We start from the raw sequence: 21,014 nt of genomic DNA, 5'->3' as shown, positions 1-21,014 counted from the left end.
AAAAAGGGAGAGATTACTGAAGGCTTCCAAGTAATCGGAGTTTGGAGGGCAGTTTTGAGCAGAGTTCAAAGACACAGGTGTAGTGAAGAATTAGATCAAATATGCTTTGGTCAGAGCCTGGCCAAAGTGGATGAAGGACACTTTATTATGAGGATGGCAATTTGTTGGGAGACTTTTGACGCTAGATTCATAGCTTTAACCTTTATTTTTAGGCGCAGTTGTTAAAAAACTTCTGAGGCAGGGAATGACATCATAAAAGAAGGAGACTAGAGGCCAGAGACTAGAAGCAGAGAAGCCAGTTAGGAGGCTACTGCTAGCATTTTGAAATAAGGTCCTGTTATGGGAGTGGGAAAGGAAGGATGGATTTGAGGGGCACCAAAAGAAAGAATCAAGAGCACTTGCCACTAATTGGATGTGGGCAGAGAGGGAGGAGGGCAGGAGATGACTCAGGAGAAGCTTGGTAGGAAGTGTGTTGAGGGGAGGATTTGGAATCAGGTGATAGACTTCAGTGTTTGCAAATGGAGAGAAAGATTTACATACCTATCAGCAGGAGTGTACTCTCAACTGATTATCTTATAAAAACTGTGGAGTTTCTCTATGAGATAGCCAGAGATAGCCAGGCAGAAGATATTACATGATTTAGAATGGCAACACCAGCGAGCAACTCCTGGCTCACACTGGATGGGAGAGAGGAAAATACACTCTGTGTTACAAACCATTATAAACCCTAGGCTGAATCCCAGGGTTTTTTTTTTTTTCCCCATGATTTCATTGTATCTACTTGGACAAAATACTTTAAAACTTATTGGTTGAGTTACCTTATCTGTAAAATGGGGATATATAATGTATTGTTTTATTTATTCTTCGGGTCTCCATGAAATTTAAATACTAGCCATTATTTGTTGAGTGTTTTAGTATGTAACAGGCTTTGTGTTAAAACTTGATTTGCATTTTCTTATTAAGTCCTTAGAATGCACATTCTGCATTAAAGAATTTTAAAATTTCGTGGCTTAAAACAATATCCATTCTGTTTGCTCACAATTCTGCAATCTGGACTGGGCATGGCTCTGTGGTTCTGCTGGTCTTACAGATGGTCACTGATGTGTTTGCAGTCAGCTGGTGGGGCTGGCTAGGGCTGGGCTCAGCTTAGATACTGGATAGCTGGACTTTTCCCTCTCTCCATGTGTTCTGGGGCCTCTCCTTCTCCATCTGGTTTCTTCAGCTGGTAGTTAGATTTCTACCTAGTGGCTTAGGTCTCCCAAAAGTGCAAAAGTGGAAGCTTCTACATCCTCTTAGAGGTTGAGATGGTGTGGGGGACTGGCACAGCTTCACTGTTACATTTTCCTGGCAAGGAAAATCACTGGCCCAGTTCAGATTTAAGTGGAAGGGACTATCTATCTAAGGGTGTGAATAACAGGAGGCTGGGCCATTGAAGGGCAGGAGTGTAACAGACAATCACAATATTATCTTTAATTTGTAAATGAATAAACTGTGACATAGGGAGACGAAGTTACTTGCCTAAGGTAGAGGATAGAACAAGACACTTCAAAGCTTGTGTTCTAAGTCACAGATTATCAGATAAAATTTGTATAGTGTTTTAACCTAGACTTTTTCTGTGATGTGAGTACTGTTATTGTCCTTAATTTACGAAGGGGTAAACTCAGGAATAGACAGCTTAAATATCTTGCCTGAAGTGACTCAGTTATTTTGCTCCAGACATTGTATACTTACCCACTACACTATGCTGCCTCTTTTGGGCAATACCTGATACACACAATGTTATTTAATCTGGAGCTATTGTTGGAAGGGCTGGGGTGACAACACATCTTCTGAATCATTCACTATCACATCTAATAGGCTGTTTGGGAACTGGGAGTTTTTGAGTTATCCTATGATCAGGGCAATTTTCATTTCAGACATCTACTCCTCTGTCCTCTACTCTCTATTTCTTGAAGCTTGGAATGAAGACTGCATCCTTGACCATTCTTTCCCAACCCTGATTATTATTGCCCATCCAATTCCAACCCCAATTCTCACCTTCCTTCTGGGGTGAGAAGCTTCCTAGAGTAGAGCTGGCCACAAGTTTCCATCCTTTAATCATCAAGTCAGCCTTGTGGCTTCTGAATTAGTACCATTTGCTCCCAGTCACTTCCTCTAGTACCATAATGAATTTCCCCATTGTTGCAATTGTGGTGGCTTCTGAGGATAGCTTGCAAAGATTCTACTTCCCATGGAGTGACCTGTAGTGGCTCCCCCCTTTTCTCTGCCAGTCCTATAGGCAGAGGACTTGCTGCATGGAAAACACCTGGTTCCAAAGGCTCCTAAAAGGAGCCATGCTCTGCTTATCTTTGAAGGTGATCCATATGCCTGAAATTGTCTAAGGCAGCCCTAATTTTTCCAGTCTGTGAGGAATAATAGGGGAGGCAATTTTGGTGGGCTCTGCTCTATTTTGGGCATTAATGTATGTAGCTATTCAGGGAATGGCCCCAAAATTGTACTACCTTTTCCAAGGAGAAACTATGGGGTGACCTTATCTTTCCCTTGAACTTTTCTCCTTCAAGGCAACTCCAGAATTTAACTTTGACTTTATTTCACCCTTATAAAAATGTAAAGGCACAATATCTGAACTTAATACAATTTTATTTTATGACAAACACTTATGTAGCCAGCCTAGTGCTGTGTGAAGTGCTTTACATACATTGCCTCATTTAATTTATTCGATAAACTTCCATTTCAATCAAATGGTGTGGGGTAGGGGCTTCCTGGAATGTGGCTTACCTAGCCACCCTCCCCTCCCCCTGCCCCTCAAAGGACAGGGAACAAGGGAAAAGGAACCGAGCTGCTCTGAAGGGCAAGGCCGCCGCCTCCTACTTCCCGCAGCTGTCTCTCCAGGCTTGACCTCTCCCAGGCTAGAGCCAGGGGTCTCCACCCCTCGCCCAAATCCAGTCGGTGGGAGGGTGGGTGGCTTTTTCCGGGTCATTGGCTCGCCCTCTCTACTCCCAGCCACCTGTTCGGGTTCCATCCCGGCTCCAGGCTCCCTGGAGGGCGGCAGGGACATTCCAATCCTCCCACTCTCCGCGCGGATGTCGCGGGGGAGGTGAGGGGCGCAATTGCTCTCCCCTTCCAGCACCCAGTTCTGACCCGGTTTCTTCTCAATCCCTAGTGGCCTGGGTAATCCCGAAGAGGAAACTAAGGATTGATGAACGGTTTGAAGGTTGTTTACAACCCACCGTTGGCGAAGTCGCATCTCCAGCGACAGAGGCACTTTTTGGGTACCGTCTGCGCTCTAGCAGATAATTGAAAGCCAAGCAATCAAGATGCCTCCTCGCCAGACCAAATATGGTCACAAGCGTTAAGCAGCCTCCCGTGGAAAGGCTGGCTTTGGTGTCTTCCCGCGCCAGGGCGCACTGGGGCCCGCCCTCGGGAAGAATCGCGGGTCACTGCAGCGCTCCGGGCGCTCCACACTTCGGCGCCCGGCTGGAGGCGAGGGCGCCGCACTCAGGGCTGGCCCTTCCCTGGCCTGGGCCCCTCACCCGCGTGCCCTCCGCCACCCCCAGCCTTGGTTTCGGTCCACAACCCTTTGATTAAACAGGCCCTGGCCACTTTCCCTTTGATCCCGCCCCAAGTCCGTGGTAAACTCAAAGGAATGCAGAGCCAGGACTCCGAGGGAGAGGTTCGCGCGGCCGGGAGGAGTGGGTGGGGGGCACCCGTCTCCTCTTACCCTGTAAAGTAGCCATCACGCCCAGGGTTTTCTGCTGCGGGACGGGGAGGGGTGCGGGGGGGAGGAGGAGGAGGAGGAAGAGGAGGGGCGAGCGGGGACAGGCACGCTCAGGACTTGGAGGTCATGCATAATTCAACAGCTCAACTTTCGGACCCGCCTCTTTCCTGGGGGTGGGAGTTTGCTCCAAACTTTGTTTATGGGACAGTCCCAGAGCTGCTGCGGCCGCGCTGTCTGCTTCTCCTGCGCCGGCTTCTCGCCGAGTGCAAGCGCCTGAAACCAGCTCGGGGGATGTGAGAGCCGAAGCCCCTCGGTTGCCAGGCACCGAGTCAGGTCCGGATTTGCCAGCTGGGCCGCGGCTCCAGCTCTGCAAGCTTGGGACGCACCCGAACGACCCAGGCCGGACGGCAAGTTCGGGCGGGACGGCGGCCGCAGCGCGCTCAGGCTTGGCTTCGCTGCGCGGCCAGGTAGTGCTCTCTGGAGCGCTCACCCGGCACCACTCCAGGGCGCCAGGCTCCTCGGGCTTCGTGCAGTTGGCTTGGGCTGAGACTTCTTTGGGAATGGGGGGCGGGCGGCTGCCTGCCCCGGAAAGCTACGACCTGTCCTTTGCCTTCTTGCGGTTCAGCGACGTCCAGAGTGCAGTTACTCGCCACCTCCCCCCATCCCCCGCCCTTCCTTCTCCTCCTCCTGGCAACTTCTTTGCTTCAAGAAAGTTGCATAATTCTCGAGGTCAGGAGGGACCCCCTCCCCCATCCGGCTGGTTTTACTGCTGAGTGTCTGGGATCCTAAGGCGGACACCTCTCTGTCTCTTCTTTTTCTTTTCTCTCTATTTTTAACCCCACCTTCCCACCGTCTTCCTCCAACTTTAAACAAAATGCTGATCTGACCTCCTTTCTCCTTGCAGAAGATGAATCCGGCCTCGGCGCCCCCTCCTCTCCCACCGCCTGGGCAGCAGGTGATCCACGTCACACAGGACCTTGACACGGACCTCGAAGCCCTCTTCAACTCTGTCATGAATCCTAAGCCTAGCTCGTGGCGGAAGAAGATCCTGCCCGAGTCCTTCTTCAAGGAGCCTGATTCCGGCTCGCACTCACGCCAGTCTAGCACCGACTCGTCGGGTGGCCACCCGGGGCCTCGGCTGGCCGGCGGCGCTCAGCACGTCCGCTCGCACTCGTCCCCCGCGTCCCTGCAGCTGGGCACTGGCGCGGGCGCTGCGAGCAGCCCGGCGCAGCAGCACGCACACCTCCGCCAGCAGTCCTACGACGTGACCGACGAGCTGCCATTGCCGCCGGGCTGGGAGATGACCTTCACGGCCACTGGCCAGAGGTACTTCCTCAAGTAAGTCAGCTTGGAGCCATGGGGGGCTCCATCAAAGTCACAATGCCCAGAGCGCTCGCATGTTCGTGTATGTGTGTGTGTGAGAGAGTGTGTGTCCTTCCACGGTTCAAAGATATGGAAAGCTGGAATTGAGCCTCCGGGTGTTGGGTGTTGGAATTGTAAGGGATCGAAAGCAGAGGAGAGTCTGGTGAGGTTCATCCAGGGTCCTGGAAGTCCTGAGATTCAGGACATGGAAACTCCTAGACGTAGGAGAAAAAAAATAAAAGTTTTGGGGGGATTCCCATAAAACACACAAGTATCTTTGCCTGCAGTCTGGAGATTTGAAACAAACTCCTGGGCACAGCTCCTTTTCTGACCACTCTAAGTCAGATAGCCCAGAGCCAGGTCCTTTGGGACGTGACATCAAGGTAAATGAGAGAAAAGTTGTGCGGCGTAGGGAACCGTAGGGAACCGAGGGCCTCTTGGTAGAGTAGGCGGTGCGAAGTCTCTATGTTCTACGGAAAAGCAAACTGCAAAGTGAACAGTGGTTGGTAGGCCTTACTGCTCCCAGCTGGGTGACATAATGACCACATAACACAGTGATGTAATTAGCAACTGTGTGGAGAAGTAGTTGTGGGCTGGACAAATCAATTATATGGAAATTGGGTCAGGAGTGTTATTATGTTGAACTTGGTAACCTAAAATACCATCAGATCAGAAGCTTCCTTTGTGATTCTTCTTCCCTTCACCTTGTTCCAGCTTTTTGATGTCATGAATCTTACATTAGATTCAAATTTTTGAATTAACCCCACAGGAAAATATATTCTGAAATACTAGAGGAGATTGTTTCAGTTGTGGTACCCTAAGAAAATTACATTGCTGAGGAGAAACCAAGCTGGAACTTGAAATGTACCCAATGAGTTCTCAGGGAGTCAGGCTATCAAAGGCCTAGATGGAAGTGGTGCCAGCCAGACCACTCAGTTCAGGATTGCCTGCACTTGGCTGGCATTCACTGCCAACGAGGGAAACTCTTCTTCTAAGAACTTGCTTTAGAGTTCTTTTTTTTTAATTAATTTTTTTTTTTTTTTTTTGCACCTACTCCCATCCCCACCCTGCCTCCTCTGGGGTTCATTTTAAAGCCCGTATTTCTCTGCTAGAGTAGCCTTAGTTCAAAAGTTATGTTAAGACTTTATATGCGATTTAAAAAATATAATCAAATCATTCTTTGGCACTAATATTTGATACTTTGATTGCTATGAGAGGGCCCTAAGAATGAATACACAGTGTTGGATGAGGTTTATTATAACCAACTCTTTGACTCATACCAGGGACCAATTCGTATTCCTTCTTCATCCTAAAGCTGTTGACATCTTGTGCAAGGATGAGTTCCTTTTTTGTTTCTGGTGTTGGTGCAATGCTGAGATCCTGAAACAGACTTGATGGTCATTTATCCTACAGTTGGTCTTCTCTGGGTTACTGAGTGATAGTATGGACACACGCTCTGTGCTTTGACATCTGAGTGGCTGGTGGTAGTCAAGTGTATGTTGTAATGACATGACATTTCTTAAAGGTGGTGATAATGTTCCAAAGGATGACATTGGTTTCTGTGGTACACCCTGGTCCAAAATAGCATCATCTATTAAGTTACTTAGGTAAATGCAGTTTTGAATATTTTACTGTGACTTTTATCGAAACAGACAAATAGAAAACTAATAATTTTATAATAATTTTGGGGGGTCTTTTTGGGTCTCAAATTATTTCTAAACTGTGTTTATGAATATACACACACATATGGTACATGGTCAGTATAAGCGTGATTATTACAAATATGAAATAGGGCTGGGCTTGCCTAATATCAAAGCTAGATGAAAAAGACCCCAAAACAAAAGCAAAACAAAAAAATTCCTTTTATACATGTGTCTTGAATGATTGGAGTATCTCAGAACTGTTTGTGAAGGAGGGCAAAAATGGCAGTTATCTTGGTTTTAGAGGAAGTTGCTGTGATCCATCTCTGCCCATCCCCCCGAACCACAGTCACTCTCCAATTCAAAGCAAAGTGCATCTTCATTTCACTGTGGATAGTCAGTGAAGATACCAGCTCAAAAATAAAAACAAAAACAAAAAACCATGTACTTGGTAGGCTGGCCTGATCTGATGCTATCCCAGGAAATTTTTTGGCCAAATGACTAAGAGAATTTAAGAAATTGAGTCATTGTGACTATTGTCTTTCAGAATAAGCAATCTGCCAAGAGTTCTCTGAATTTCTTTTAGAGCTTTGTTGAAAGTTGAAATAAGGTAAATGTCATATGTTACACTTTGTTACACAGCCTCAAAAAGCAGTATATTTCACTAGTTTAAGTAGAAGTGTGAAAAATGATGGCAGCTGACCTTGAGTTAATTTTCATAAAATCTATCCATTACTTTGCTTGTCATCTATGAAGTGGGGCTAGCAGAAGATTCTTATTCTTCACTCTGTTGGGAGGTGAGAGCTTTATAAATCAGAAATCAAAGGATTTTAGAATTGACTAAGGTTAATTTTTTTTTTTTTTGAGACAGAGTCTTGCTCTGTTGCCCAGGCTAGAGTGCCGTGGCGCCAGCCTAGCTCACAGCAACCTCAAACTCCTGGGCTCCAGCAATCCTTCTACCTCAGCCTCCTGAGTAGCTGGACTACAGGCATGTGTCACCACGCCCGGCTAACTTTTTCTATATATTTTTAGCTGTCCAGTTAATTTCTTTCTATTTTTAGTAGAGATGGGGGTCTCACTCTTGCTCAGGCTGGTCTCGAACTCCTGACCTGGAGTGATCCTCCTGCCTCCACCTCCCAGAGTGCTAGGATTACAAGTGTGAGCCACTGCGCCTGGCCAAGGTTAATTTTTGGTTTTTGATTTTTTTTTGCCCCTTAGAGAACCCTGGCCAGGGAAGGGTGACCATATGACTTTGGAAAAGTCATGTGGTTATTGAATGGTGGACCCTGGATTGGACCTCTAATCTGTTGCTGTCTACTTAGGGAGCATATTTCCTTTTTCCCCACCTCTACCTTTTCCCTAAGTCACTTCCATAGCCGTAGCCGAACAATGAGCTTTATGGGAAACAGCCTGGACATCTAAGAAGCTTTAAAAAGCCTTTTGTCATTTCCCAGGTAAGATTGTTCCAAGATATATGATGTAATCACTTTCTGGTGTCTCCTAAAGGGCACCTTTCTTGAGCATTCACACCTTTCCTGTGGTGTCCAGGTGTTTCTTTAGAGTAACAATGAGCTGGGGGTGGTGCCGCCACCTCTATAGTGTCAGTTACTCAGGAGGCTGAGGCGGGAGGATCTCTTGAACTCTGGAGTTGAGACCAACCTGGGTAAGACCCCTAGCCCCATCTCTAAAAAACAAACAAACAAACAAATTAGAATAACAATGGAGCAGGTCAAATGTTAAAACGCCTGGTCTCTGAAAACTGATGCATTGTTCCTGCTGTCCTCTAAATCTTGTAAACCAGGCCAGGGTGTGCAGGTGTGGGCCTTTTAGCAAACTAGCACTCTGACTTTGAACATTGATCACATTACGTTTTTTTTTTAAAAGTTTCTGGTTATAAATGGAATACATGATTTTTGTGCACAAACTAGAAAATGGGGACTTATAAAGAAGAAAATCATCTAGCTTCAGTAGAATTTTTCTTTACTTTTCTTCAAGCATTCGTGTGGAAAATTTTTATTTGAAGACCATAATTCTATAAGAGAAAAGATTTCATCCTACTCTTTCTTTCTTTCTTTTTTTTTTATTTTATTATTATTTTTTTTTGAGACAGAGTCTCACTCTGTTGCCCAGGCTAGAGTGCCATGGTGTCAGCCTAGCTCACAGCAACCTCAAACTCCTGGGCTCAAGCGATCCTCCTGCCTCAGCCTCCCGAGTAGCTGGGACTATAGGCATGCGCCACCATGCCCAGCTAATTTTTTTTTTCTATATATTTTTAGTTGTCCAGGTAATTTCCTTCTATTTTTAGGAGAGACGGAGTCTCGCTCTTGCTCAGGCTGGTCTTGAACTCCTGAGCTCAAGCGATCCACCCGTCTCAGTCTCCCAGAGTGCTAGGATTACAGGCGTGAGCCACCACGCCCGGCATATCCTACTCTTAAGTACAATTCTGACTATGATGTTTGGCTGCCACTCCTAATTTTTAGTAATAATTTTAGTATTTTGCCTTTTTTGAAATGTGTGATAGAAAATTATTTTTGTCAAAGTGACCTACGCACTTGGTAACAAATCCAATAGTACAGAAGGACTTTTGTTGAAAAATGTTGCTTTCACCTTCTCTAGGCTCACAGAGGGAACTTTTTCATTTTTTTAACTGTTTCTGTGTTTAATTCTTCTATTGTTACCTTCTTAACCCTAAGTAATTTATATGCTTTTACTACCATGTTTTGATTTATCAACTTTTACCTACTGTTATGAAAATGAGAATGTAGCTCCTTAAACTGGTTTTCTTTTTTCTCTCCCAAGTTTGATGTTTATGTTACTTTTAAGATTGTCTGTTAGGTCACTTTTGTTATTTCTTTGTCAACTTTTGATAATATTTCTTGATTTCCTATTTTGTAAGCCAGTGATGTTTGGATTGCTACCAGTTCTATAATTCACTTTTTAACAATGACACCTTAACATTGCCAAAGCCCTGAACCCATAACCATATTTGTGCTTTGCCCCAAAGTTGACTTTCTTATTTATAAATGATTCTTTTTTTTTTTTTTTTTTTTGAGGCCAAGTCTCTCTCTTGCCTGGGCTAGAGTGCTATGGCGCCATCATAGCTCACTGCAACCTCAAACTCTTGGGCTCAAGCGGTCCTCTCGCCTCAGCCTCCTGAGTAGCTGGGACTACAGGTGTGGACCACTATGCTCTGCTATTTTAAAAAAATATTTCGTAGAGATGAGGTCTCACTATGTTGCTCAGGCTGGTCTTGAACTCTTGGCCTCAAATGATCCTCCCATATAGGCCTTCCAAAGTGCTGAGATTATAGGCATGGGCCACTGAACACAGCTTATAAATGATTCTTTTTTCTTTGACCCAGAGTCTTGCTCTGTCTCTCCGGCTAGAGTGCAGTGGTTTCATCATAGCTCCCTGCAACCTCAAACTCCTGGGCTTAAGTGATCCTCCTACCTCAGCCTCCTAAGTAGCTGGGTCTATAGGCACACACCACTGTGCCCAGCTAATTTTTCTATTGTTTGTAGAGATGGGGTCTCGCTCTTGCGTAGGTGCCTCGCCCTTGTAAATGATTCTTTTTTTTTTTGTCACTATTACAAAAACTTATTTAACAAAAAGCTTAATATGAAAAAGTACATGACCTGATTTTGACATCATAGTAAAACAGGCCCTTTGGAGAGGGGACATGGATTTCTCTGCTGAACAGCCATTGTTTATACTCGTTCCAAGGCTTCTAACATGATACTGTTTCCTTGTATTACCGCCATTCCGATATTCTGTTGTCCACTAGTTGCCATCTCAACACATTCATCTATCACAAGATTCATAAAGGGATCAAATCCCTGAAATATTCCTTGGACATGTCTACCACCATTTAATTTCAATGATAACTTCTTGTCCATAAATTTTTTCAACTTGGGAGTGTGAGCTTTGTTCATGGTATGTACTCCATGGATTCAGAGATAACTTGTAAATAATTTTTTTTTTTTTTGAGACAGAGTGTCGCTTTGTTGCCCGGGCTGAGTGAGTGCCGTGGCATCAGCCTAGCTCACAGCAACCTCAAACTCCTGGGCTTAAACGATCCTACTGCCTCAGCCTCCCGAGTAGCTGGGACTACAGGCATGCGCCACCATGCCCAGCTAATTTTTTCTATATATATATTTTAGTTGGCCAGATAATTTCTTTCTATTTTTAGTAGAGATGGGGACTTGCTCTTGCTCAGGCTGTTCTCGAACTCCTGAGCTCAAGCGATCCACCCGCCTCGGCCTCCCAGAGTGCTAGGATTACAGGCGTGAGCCACTGCGCCTGGCTGTAAATAATTTTTAAAGTTGAAAATTCATAAGCAACATTTATGTGGTTACGTTTCTGTAGGGTGATTCCTTGCCGAGTGTGTTATGTTAGGTTTGAATTTTAGACGTGCACTTCCATTCAGAAGAGGATATATCCAGCATGAAAGTCAAGTGGGATTTTTTTTTTCTCACTCTTTATCAATTGTTTAAATTCGTGTTACCTTTTAGTTTCTTTATATTTGGAGAATGAAGACACTTTTATCTGGTATTTCTAATTGCCTTTTTATGTGTTTATGCATTACTTGCCTCTATTTCTTACTGAAAAGTTTTCTAGGTTCTCAATCCCGTGTGTTGTCAAGTCTCCTTTCTCTAAGCTTTGTGCCATGCTGGATCGATTGCCCTCTAGGCCTGCAATGGAGCTGTCATCCTGAGGCTTTTCTCCATGGCCAGAGTGCTGTTGCCTCTTCCCATGTCTTCCTCATTTTTGGTTTATGCCCTCATTTTGCTGCAGTACATGCTTGAGTAACTTCTTAAGAAATGGTTTGTAGGAGGTACATTTTTCAAGTCCTTTTCTGTCTAAACATGTTTACTTTAAAAGTTGTTCTAAATTTATTTTGTTAAAGAACTGACTTTGGTTTGTTTTCTGTTTACCTTTGAATGGCAATCTCTTGTAGCTATTTTCATGAAGGGCCTTTTGTCATTCAAAAAATATTACCCTGGCCTCCGTTTCCCTGTCTGTAAAATGAGGATAGTGATACCTATCTCATGGTGGTTTGAAAGATAGATAACATATTTAAAGCATCTGGCACACAGTAGATGTTTCATACAAGTTAGCTCTTGGCTCACCTTCCCTCTCTCCCAACACACGTACACGTCTACCCAGCCAAATTCAGATGCAGAAACCTCGGCAGTAGGGTAGGGTGATTTTTTTTTTTTTTTTTTTTTTTGAGACAGAGTCTCAACTTTGTTGCCCAGGCTAGAGTGCAGTGGCGTCAGCCTAGCTCCCAGCAACCTCAAACTCCTGGGCTCAAGCAATCCTCCTGCCTCAGCCTCCCGAGTAGCTGGGACTACAGGCATGTGCCACCATGCCCGGCTAATTTTTTCTATATATATATTTTTAGCTGTCCATATAATTTCTTTCTATTTTTAGTAGAGACAGGGTCTCGCTCTTGCTCAGGTTGGTCTCGAACTCCTGAGCTCAAATGATCCACCCACCTCGGCCTCCCAGAGTGCTAGGATTACAGGCGTGAGCCACCAAGCCCTGCCTAGGGTGATTTGTGACTCCTGGTTATAGCTATGGCTCTGAATGACAGCCTGGATCTGGAGTTGAAAGTCAGTTTTAAATTTAACATAAAGACTTAGAGTCAATCTTCCTGTTTAAAAAACCCAAATAGGAATGTCCATTGTGGGTGCCATTTTACTTCAGCGTCTTGGACAGAGGATACCAGCCCCTTTTGAGGAGTGTCTACTTTTTATTTTTTGGAATGTGGCTTATAGCTACGAGTTGGGCCATTTTGTGTGGGGGATGGGGGAGGGGGATGGAGAAGGGAAAAGAGATAAGTGGGGAAGGTAATTGACATTTGTTTTTTCTTTCTCTTTCTTTTCTTCTTCTTTTTTAAACCAACAGTTTATCCTGACAGACATTTGTTAATGAACTGCTCTATGCCAGACAAGCTAGAGAACTGAGACAGTGCTTCCCAGTGAGATAGCACCAGAATAATATATGAATAGAAACTTTTTTCACAACCCTAGGTGCTTTTATATTCTTTCTTTTAACTCTCACAGTGGCCCTGGGAACAGGTTTATTTTACTATGTCATTTGACTGTTGAGGAAGCTGAGGCTCATGAGGTTGAGTAAGTATCCTGGGGTCACATAGCAGGTGAGTGGCAGAGATGGGATTAGAATTGCATGATTCAAAAACCTGTGTTCCTGCCCTTATGCCATGATGTCTCATGCCAGTTGCGTGCTCATAATTAGGCCCTGCAATTAGGTATCCTCGGTGACCAGATAACTCTGGAGTGGTGGATGGACCATTAGAATTTGCTTCTAAGCTGGAGTCTGAGTGATCCCATTTAGAGCTCTCATTGCTGGTGAGGTAGAGATGAAGAAAAAAACAAACAAACGAGAAATGGGTAGTACACCTACAGTGCCTGTTTATGTTTTATTCTCATCAAGATTTCCACCACAAATAAATTGATATCATTTTACGGTGAACATAGATGTGATAGGGAAAGTGGATGACTGAGTCTCCCAGTGTGCCCAATTGATGTCAGGATTGAGTACTTTGCTGAGGACTTGTTGACGGGTTAATTAGATAATGTTAGTAGGTTTAAGAAGAAAACTACAGCTACAGGTTGCTTCCCATTTCCTTTACAATTGTGGAGATTGATTAAAATAGATTGCTGTAGAGGTTTGAGACAGCATTGAGTCTCAGTTTGTTAACAAATTAAGACTTGTAGAAATTACAGGCTTATATCTTATTCCCTTCTACCTCTTCCTTCCTCAAGTATCTAACCACAAGAGGAGATGATGACAAGTAAAGGAATCAACTAAGTTGGGGAACCTTTTTTTTTAAAGGGTAATTTGGAAGACTGAGGACTGAAGTGATTAGCTTATAATTGGAAGGCAAATTCTGAGCTGATGGGCCACCTTCTGCTGCTGGTCTGTAGGGGACTTCATGCATTAAAATATTGGTAGAGCAGTGTTTTCCAAAGCATCTTCTTTGGAACTCTAGATGCTTGGAATTTGGACTATTAGGTTTGGGATGTGTTGCATGCTCTATGCCTCTCTTGGAGAGTCACAATATACATTAAAGATGCTAAACTCCCTTATTTAAAAAAACTAGTTTGTTTTTGTTTAAGCCAATATTTCACGAACTTACTTGGTTTTTGAACATTTTTTCCCAATTATCATCTGTTAGCATCCACTCAGGAATGTTCTATAGTTGAGAGTTTCATGTTTGAAGTAAGTTATAGTTTTTCTTTTCAGTGTGCTTTGTGTATGTGTTGTATTTTCCTTTACATTTCTTGATTTAATAGTCAGTTACCAATGCTTATAATGTGTGAGATACTAGAAATGTAGAGGTAAGAAATGGTCCTAAACATCAGATAGGTGGGATATAGACAAGAAAAACAATTACAGTACAGTGTAATAATATCATAATCCTGATTTTATTTAAAAAAACATGTGTATGTGTGTGTGTATTAGAAGAATTACCAAAATGTTTACAGTGGTTATTTCTGGGATTATGGATGATTTTTATTACTTAGTTTCTATCTTTCTAAATTTAGTAATTTAGTTCTACAATAAACATATTTTTTTAAATTGGTCAGCGGGAGGAGTTATAAAAAAATGCAGGAGAAAGAAAGCAAAGAAGCAAGTGGGATTGAGTGGTGGATTTTGGTACGTGTGGGGAAATCTTTTAGTCGTAGTTCAATATCTAAGGTCTGGAGTTTATATTGCTAAGTGGATGTTCTTTGGGAGCTGTCTGTATTTTTCTTGCTTTGGGTTATTTTCTTTAGAAATGAACTGGGCACAGTAATTGCTAAAATTTTAACCAAGAATTCTCCATATAAGTCGCCTCAGTATAAAATGTAGGCTTGTGGCAAATCTTAGGGTCATATGGATTTCTTTCCCCTTATTCTTTGAGTGCTCTTGTTCCTGGCTTTCTAGCTTTTATTTAATGTTCCTTCTAGACACAGCAGATGATAAATAAGAAAGGAAAAGATGATGTTCACTTGCTCAGCACTGTTAAGAGATGAAGTAAAATGAAGGAATGATTGCAAAGTGGTTAGTGCTGTGCCTGGCACCGTCACCACTGTTGCGAGTTCATTCCTGTTATTCCCAGTTTAGATGGTGATGGGAGCTGCAACCTCCCAGGGCCTTTCCTTAATGCCACCTAAAAGATCTTTAGAGTTTCAGTTAATTTACAACTAAAAACCATTGAACTCCTCTATGTGCTAGCACTGTGAATATGTCCTGAAAGCAGAAATGTGTAGCTGGCTTCCCCACTGTAGGCAGCTGACAGTCTCCCTGGGGAGAGAAGGGGAACGCAGACAAACCAGGCTAAATCGCTGGTTTTGACTTGTAGCACTAGAGCCACAAGCAGCTGCACTCTGCCTTGGTGTGTTGAAGCTCCTGTGAGGTGTGTCCTAAGTCAGTCTTTACAGGTCTGGAGCTTGCAGCCATACTGTATGTCTGCCAGTCTCTCCCATTGGCTGTGCTCCTTCTTGGTCCCAGGAACTTGGCACAAGCTGTTACCTGTGCTTGGAACATTATTTCCCTGCTTTTTGCCTGGTTAACTTCTCTGCTACCTTCAGGCATCAGCTTAGGTGCCATGTTCTGAAGGAGGTTCTCTCTGACTAGCAGCAGCCGCCACTGTGGTTTAGACCCTCCTGCTACTTCTCCCATAGCCCCTTGTGTTCCCCCAGCCATTGCGTCACTCCCGTATTGCTGTTCAATTGTTTACTTTTCTTATTGCACTGTACTCTCCATGAGGGCAAGAATGATGCTTGTCTTCCTTGGCATTGTATAACCTGAGCACAGTGCCTGGCACATAGCAGGTGCACCATAAGGCAGCAATCCTGTAATATTTTCTTTAAGCCATTTTCATTGCAAGCTTGCACATGGGAATTTCTCATAGGAGTCTGCCATGCTCAGGAGGGGCATGTCCCATTGTGTCTGTGCCCCTTGGACTGCAATTTTAGAATCAGAATTCCAGAAACTAAATATGACAGAGAAGAAGATGGATGAAGGGTGGTTGTTCAGAGAAGTCTCTGTAAAGGTGGTTAGACATAAATGGAGCCTTGGAAAATGGGAAGGATATAGGTAGGTGAGCAGAAAAGCCTTCCAGGAAAGAGGGCATAGGAGGAGAGGTACAGAGGCAGAAATGCTGAGGGTGTGTTTTTGAGACCAACAAAAACCTGTCCTGACTTGAATTAAAAGATATTAATAGGGGTTGGTTGGTAGATGATTGTGCATCCTACAGAGGCTTTGAAACCTCAGTCGGGGGGCGGGGGGGCAGGAGGCACACGGACTGTTTGCTAGTAAGTGTCAACTTTCCTACCCCTTAATTTTGATTTACACCAATCCTAGCTCTATCTCACTGTAGCATAAGACCCCGCCATTGTTGTTACCCAGGTTGAGATCGTCCTAGTTGTTTAGGGAACTAAGCATTTTATACTGACTTAAAAGAGTCTGGAAATGATAGAGCCTTTCTATTCATCCATCTGTTCATTCATAGATCCATCCATCTGTCATATATTCAGTTTAGCAAGTGCACTTCCAAAATGGTGGGTGGTCTTTGCTTTCCAAGCTAGTGGGATACCAGGCTACCCTTTACTCAGGACCACCCCTGCTGAATCTGCCATTTCTACTTCTAAATGAATAGCTTTTGGGTCTGGTTGTTCCCGGAATACTCTCTTGTGGTTTTGGATAGTTTCTTAGTTCCTCTGAGGCTGATCAACTGGGCACAGACAAAACTGAAATTCGGGAACCACACTCATCCCCCCAAGGCCCACCTAGGCCTGGTCCTCTGAGGATGCCCTGCCCGAGCAGCTGGTGGCCTCTCTCTCAGGGGTGTCTTTTCCAAACTCACAAGTTTGTGTTTTCAGATGATTTATATTAAAAAAAAAATGTTTTTGAATAGGTAATAAATACATGTAAATGATAAAATATGTAAATAATACAAAAGCATGCACTGTGAGTGTCTTTCTTTCACTCTCCCCCAGACATCCGGACCCCCTCCCAAGAGTACCAGATTTTTTTTGTCTTTCCAGAGAAACTCTGAGTGTAAGCATGCGTATGTATGTACCCACCAGACCATTTTCAATACAATACAATATGGTACTGTACACACTCTTCTGCTCCTTCCTGTTTTCACTTAGTATATCTCAGAGTTCATTCCTCTTCTGTACATAAACATCTGCTTTCTTTCTTTAAGGACTACATAGTATTCCATTATATGGAGGTACTATATATTTTTTAATTGTTCCCTTATTGACACAGTCATTTAAATTGTTTTTAACTTTCTTTTTTTAATTATAAGAATTATATATGCTTAAACACTACTAAAGGGAAGAAAATAGGAAATAAATTCTTCTAATCTTCCCCGGATCCCCTATTTAAAAAGAACTATTGTTAACATTTTATTCAGAAATATTCTTTGCACAAAGAGCAGCTCTCTGCCTCTTATCTAACATACTACCTAACTAGCTTGTCTGTTATCTAATTTATTTGTCATCAACTGTCCTATCTATCAACCAATCAACCTATCCTGCCAACCTATCCTGGCAAATGTATGGACCAGTTAGTGGATTCCTAACTTTGGTCTTGTTGGGAAAAAAAAAAAAGTACTGACCAGTTAGAATGGATGCCCAATCAATCAGAATGGATGGCATACCAGTGTGAAGTGACTGATTATATATCTCTGTGCTACTCAAAGCGTGGTCTGTGGACTGATGCCAGTGTGTAAATGTAACTGGCCCATGACGAGCGAGATACAGAAGTTGAGAGCATGTAGAAACTTTTATAGCAAAATGGCATTGCTGTGATATCTGAACAGGTGATCAGTGGAATTGTCTTGTGGAACAGCGTAGTTTGTGTGTGTCAGATTTGTGTGGTGAGTCACATCTGGTCTGGGCTACATAAGAGCCATCCATGATAGGACTATATACTGGTCTTAATAGCTTTAAAATAAAAATACTGGTCTTTTATCATAGATAATTTGAGAAGCACTTATCTATTTATGGCTCTCATCTATCTATTTATCTATCCATCCATTTATCTACTTCCTACCATTTTACTTTTCTATCCATCATTATAATTATCTTTTATGTATCAATATCAACCAACCAACCAACCAACCAACCAATCATACCTTTCATTAACTTAAGAATAATCAAAGAGGCTGAGTCTCAAAATGGAAATAAATTATATAGCACAAAGGTTGTATATGATCTATTTTCTAATATATTTTATGTCTTTGTGCCTTCTACACTAACAACATTGTTTTAAAAATATGCTTTGGCACACCTCAATTCCAAACAGTGTAGATAAATCCAATTTCTGCTTTTTTGTGACTGGTCTACTTATAAGCATTGCCAGCTACAGACTCAGAAATCAAAACATGGTGACTGGAGAAAAATACACATGCTGGATTGTTTATTTAAAAAAATTCCTTTGTGGGCAGGCGTGGTGGCTCACGCCTGTAATCCTAGCACTCTGGGAGGCTGAGGCGGGCCGATCGTTTGAGCTCAGGAGTTCGAGACCAGCCTGAGCAAGAGCGAGACCCCGTCTCTACTAAAAATAGAAGGAAATTATATGGACAGCTAAAAATATATAGAAAAAATTAGCCGGGCATGGTGGCACATGTCTGTAGTCCCAGCTACTCAGGAGGCTGAAGCAGGAGGATTGCTTGAGCCCAGGAATTTGAGGTTGCTGTGAGCTAGGCTGATGTCACTGCACTCTAGCCCAGGCAACAGAGTGAGACTCTGTCTCAAAAAAAAAAAAAAAAAAAATCCTTTGTAATTGCCTCTCTGCAAATATTAAAATACAGAATATCTTTCTCCCAGTTTTCCCTTGAAATACTTTTTTTGACCTAGGCATTCAAAGATTGAGGCAGCTACTCTGATAACCCATCAGAAAGGAAAAGACACAAGCAAAAGATAAATGTGGCTAAAATGAGCAGACATAACTTTTAGTGACTTGATTTTATTTTTGGATTTCTTAAAAAGTTCAAACAGAATGAAGGATATAAAGTAAAAAGTAGAAGTACTCACCCCACTATACCCACTAGGTTTACTCCTCAGAAGTAACCACTGTTTTCCATTGCTTGCGTTGTCTTCCAGGGATTCATTATGCATACAGGTATACAGGACTTGATTTATAAAAACACCATCAGCTGTTTTGGCATCGTGGGAACCACAGCTCAGGTAGTCTCTGTTTACTGGTTGACCCTCACACAGCCTCAGGACAGAGTAGAATATAAATATGTAGTAAATTCTGGAGAACTGGATGCGATGCCTGATGAGGAGTCTCGGAATGAAAAGCTTTGTCGGGGTAACAGTGGTTCAGGATATTGCTGTCTTTGGGGCTCCAAAACCCATCAGGTTTTTGAGGACTGTCTGGTGTGGGCCAAACTAGGAAGAAACAGGGGTGACATTTTAATTGCAGTTTTATTCTTTTTTTTTTTGAGACAGAGTCTTGCTCTGTTGCCCAGGCTAGAGTTCGTGCCGTGCCATCAGCCTAGCTCACAGCAACCTCAAACTCCTGGGCTTAAGCGATCCTACTGCCTCAGCCTCCCGAGTAGCTGGGACTACAGGCATGTGTCACCATGCCTGGCTAATTTTTTGTATATATGTTTTTAGTTGGCCAGATAATTTCTTTCTATTTTTAGTAGAGATGGGGTCTCTCTCTTGCTCAGGCTGGTCTCGAACTCCTGACCTTGAGCGATCCACCCGCCTCGGCCTCTCAGAGTGCTAGGATTACAGGCGTGAGCCACCTTGCCCAGCTTAATTGCAGTTTTAGAATCACAAACAGTGACTGGAATATTCTGCCACTCTGAAATGAAGATACTTTTAAGAGTGATTTAATCGCTGGCAAGTTGCTTTGGTGATGCTGGGAAAGGGAAGAAGAGAAATCATTTGAGGGATAGTGAGATCATTGAAGGGATATTAGAGGTAAATTTGACAGGTTTTGGTGATGGATTAGATAGGGGCAGTGAGGAAAAGAGGTGGCAAGGAAGATTTGCAGATTGCTGGTTGTATAGTGGCAGGGACAGTGGTGCTTCTAATTATAACAGGCAGTACTGGGAGGATTAGAAGAGGTTGAGAAATTTTTTAACATGTTGAATTTCAGGTGACTTTAAAATATCCAAGGAAGTTAGCTGGAGGACAGGAGTACACACACATACACACACACGTATGTATAATTACTCAATCTAGGTGTGGATGAGATCTCTTAGAGAGAAATTACAGATAGAGTGAGAAGAGAAGAGAAGCCCCGATAAGACCCCATGAAGGAGATGGAGAAGCAACGGCCAGGCAGGTAGGAGGAAATCCACAAAGTGGCACGTGGAAGCTAGGGTAGACAGTGTTTCAAGAAGGAGAAGTGGTTAACTCTGTGGCATGTTTCTCAGGGGTCAAGGAAGATCTGAAAAATGTCCAATGAATAGTTTTTCCACTGAGGACACTTTCTTTCCTGGTGGAGGGCAAGAGGAGGGGCCTGAGGTACTAATACATATGACAATTCAGATAATTTAGTTTTGAGAGAGAGAAAAATGAAGAAACTAAGAATCTCAATTAGATAAGGTGTGGAGAACATGTTTCTTCTCCCACAGTCCCACAAATTCCCATATAATCTACAGTGTCTCTCACTTTGTAGGTCTAATGCTATATAGAAGGATCGTTTATTTAAACATCCTATTAAAATGGGGTCTGAAATCAGGGTGTTATAACTAACTGAGATAAGTTATGAGACTTGGGTGAAAATATTACTCTAATTGATAAGTTAATCACTTTTTGTGAGAAAAATTACAATTTCCAATCCTAGCTGTGGCAAGATTTTTGTAGCACACACACAGGACTGTTATTGCTGGGACACGTCATACTAAATTATAGCCATAAAAATAGCAGGTATGTTTGGGAGAGGATCAATTGAAAATTTGTGGTACAGAATATTATGTAACTGTAGTTTCAGATAAATGTTTATCTTTCCTATCTCTGTTTCTCTGTTTGCTGAAACTGATGTTGATACCTGGCAAAGGGGATTCTGAGATTAATGCAGGTAAATTCCCCAGACCAGTTCACCCTTTCATGATATAAAGTAAATAAAAACCTATTTGATTATATCAAACTGGTTTGAATTTAGATACATTTTGTAGTTAAAGGTTGCATTGTGGTTAGAGGCTATTCTGCTGCATTTTGCTAGTTGGGAAACACTTAGTGGCCTTGTTACAGGTTTAGGATTTGTATAAACATGTGCATTTAGGAGGAGGGATTAGGAATCATAAA

General features: G+C 43.0%; 2 protein-coding genes across 2 annotated transcripts in view; one reads left to right on the top strand and one right to left on the bottom strand.

Annotated features, from left to right (window-relative positions):
- Positions 1–3,854: 3,854 nt before the first annotated feature.
- The window catches only part of WWTR1 (WW domain containing transcription regulator 1), a 127,837-nt gene continuing 110,677 nt past the window's right edge, over positions 3,855–21,014 (top strand). Inside the window, exons 1-2 of the mRNA XM_045539450.1 lie at positions 3,855–4,185; positions 4,623–5,056. Of these exons, the coding sequence (XP_045395406.1) occupies positions 4,626–5,056 (431 nt within the window). The 5' untranslated portion in view covers positions 3,855–4,185; positions 4,623–4,625. The remainder of the gene's footprint in view (positions 4,186–4,622; positions 5,057–21,014) is intronic.
- LOC123630167 (small nuclear ribonucleoprotein G-like) lies at positions 10,321–10,687 on the bottom strand. The gene has a single exon (XM_045539451.1). It carries the CDS (start codon positions 10,650–10,652, stop codon positions 10,428–10,430), a length of 225 nt encoding a protein of 74 aa, XP_045395407.1. The 5' UTR covers positions 10,653–10,687; the 3' UTR covers positions 10,321–10,427.

The sequence above is a fragment of the Lemur catta genome, chromosome 1 (genome assembly GCF_020740605.2).
Source record: "Lemur catta isolate mLemCat1 chromosome 1, mLemCat1.pri, whole genome shotgun sequence".
NCBI classification, from domain to species: domain Eukaryota; kingdom Metazoa; phylum Chordata; class Mammalia; order Primates; family Lemuridae; genus Lemur; species Lemur catta.
This window is presented reverse-complemented; position numbering and strand designations above follow the sequence as displayed.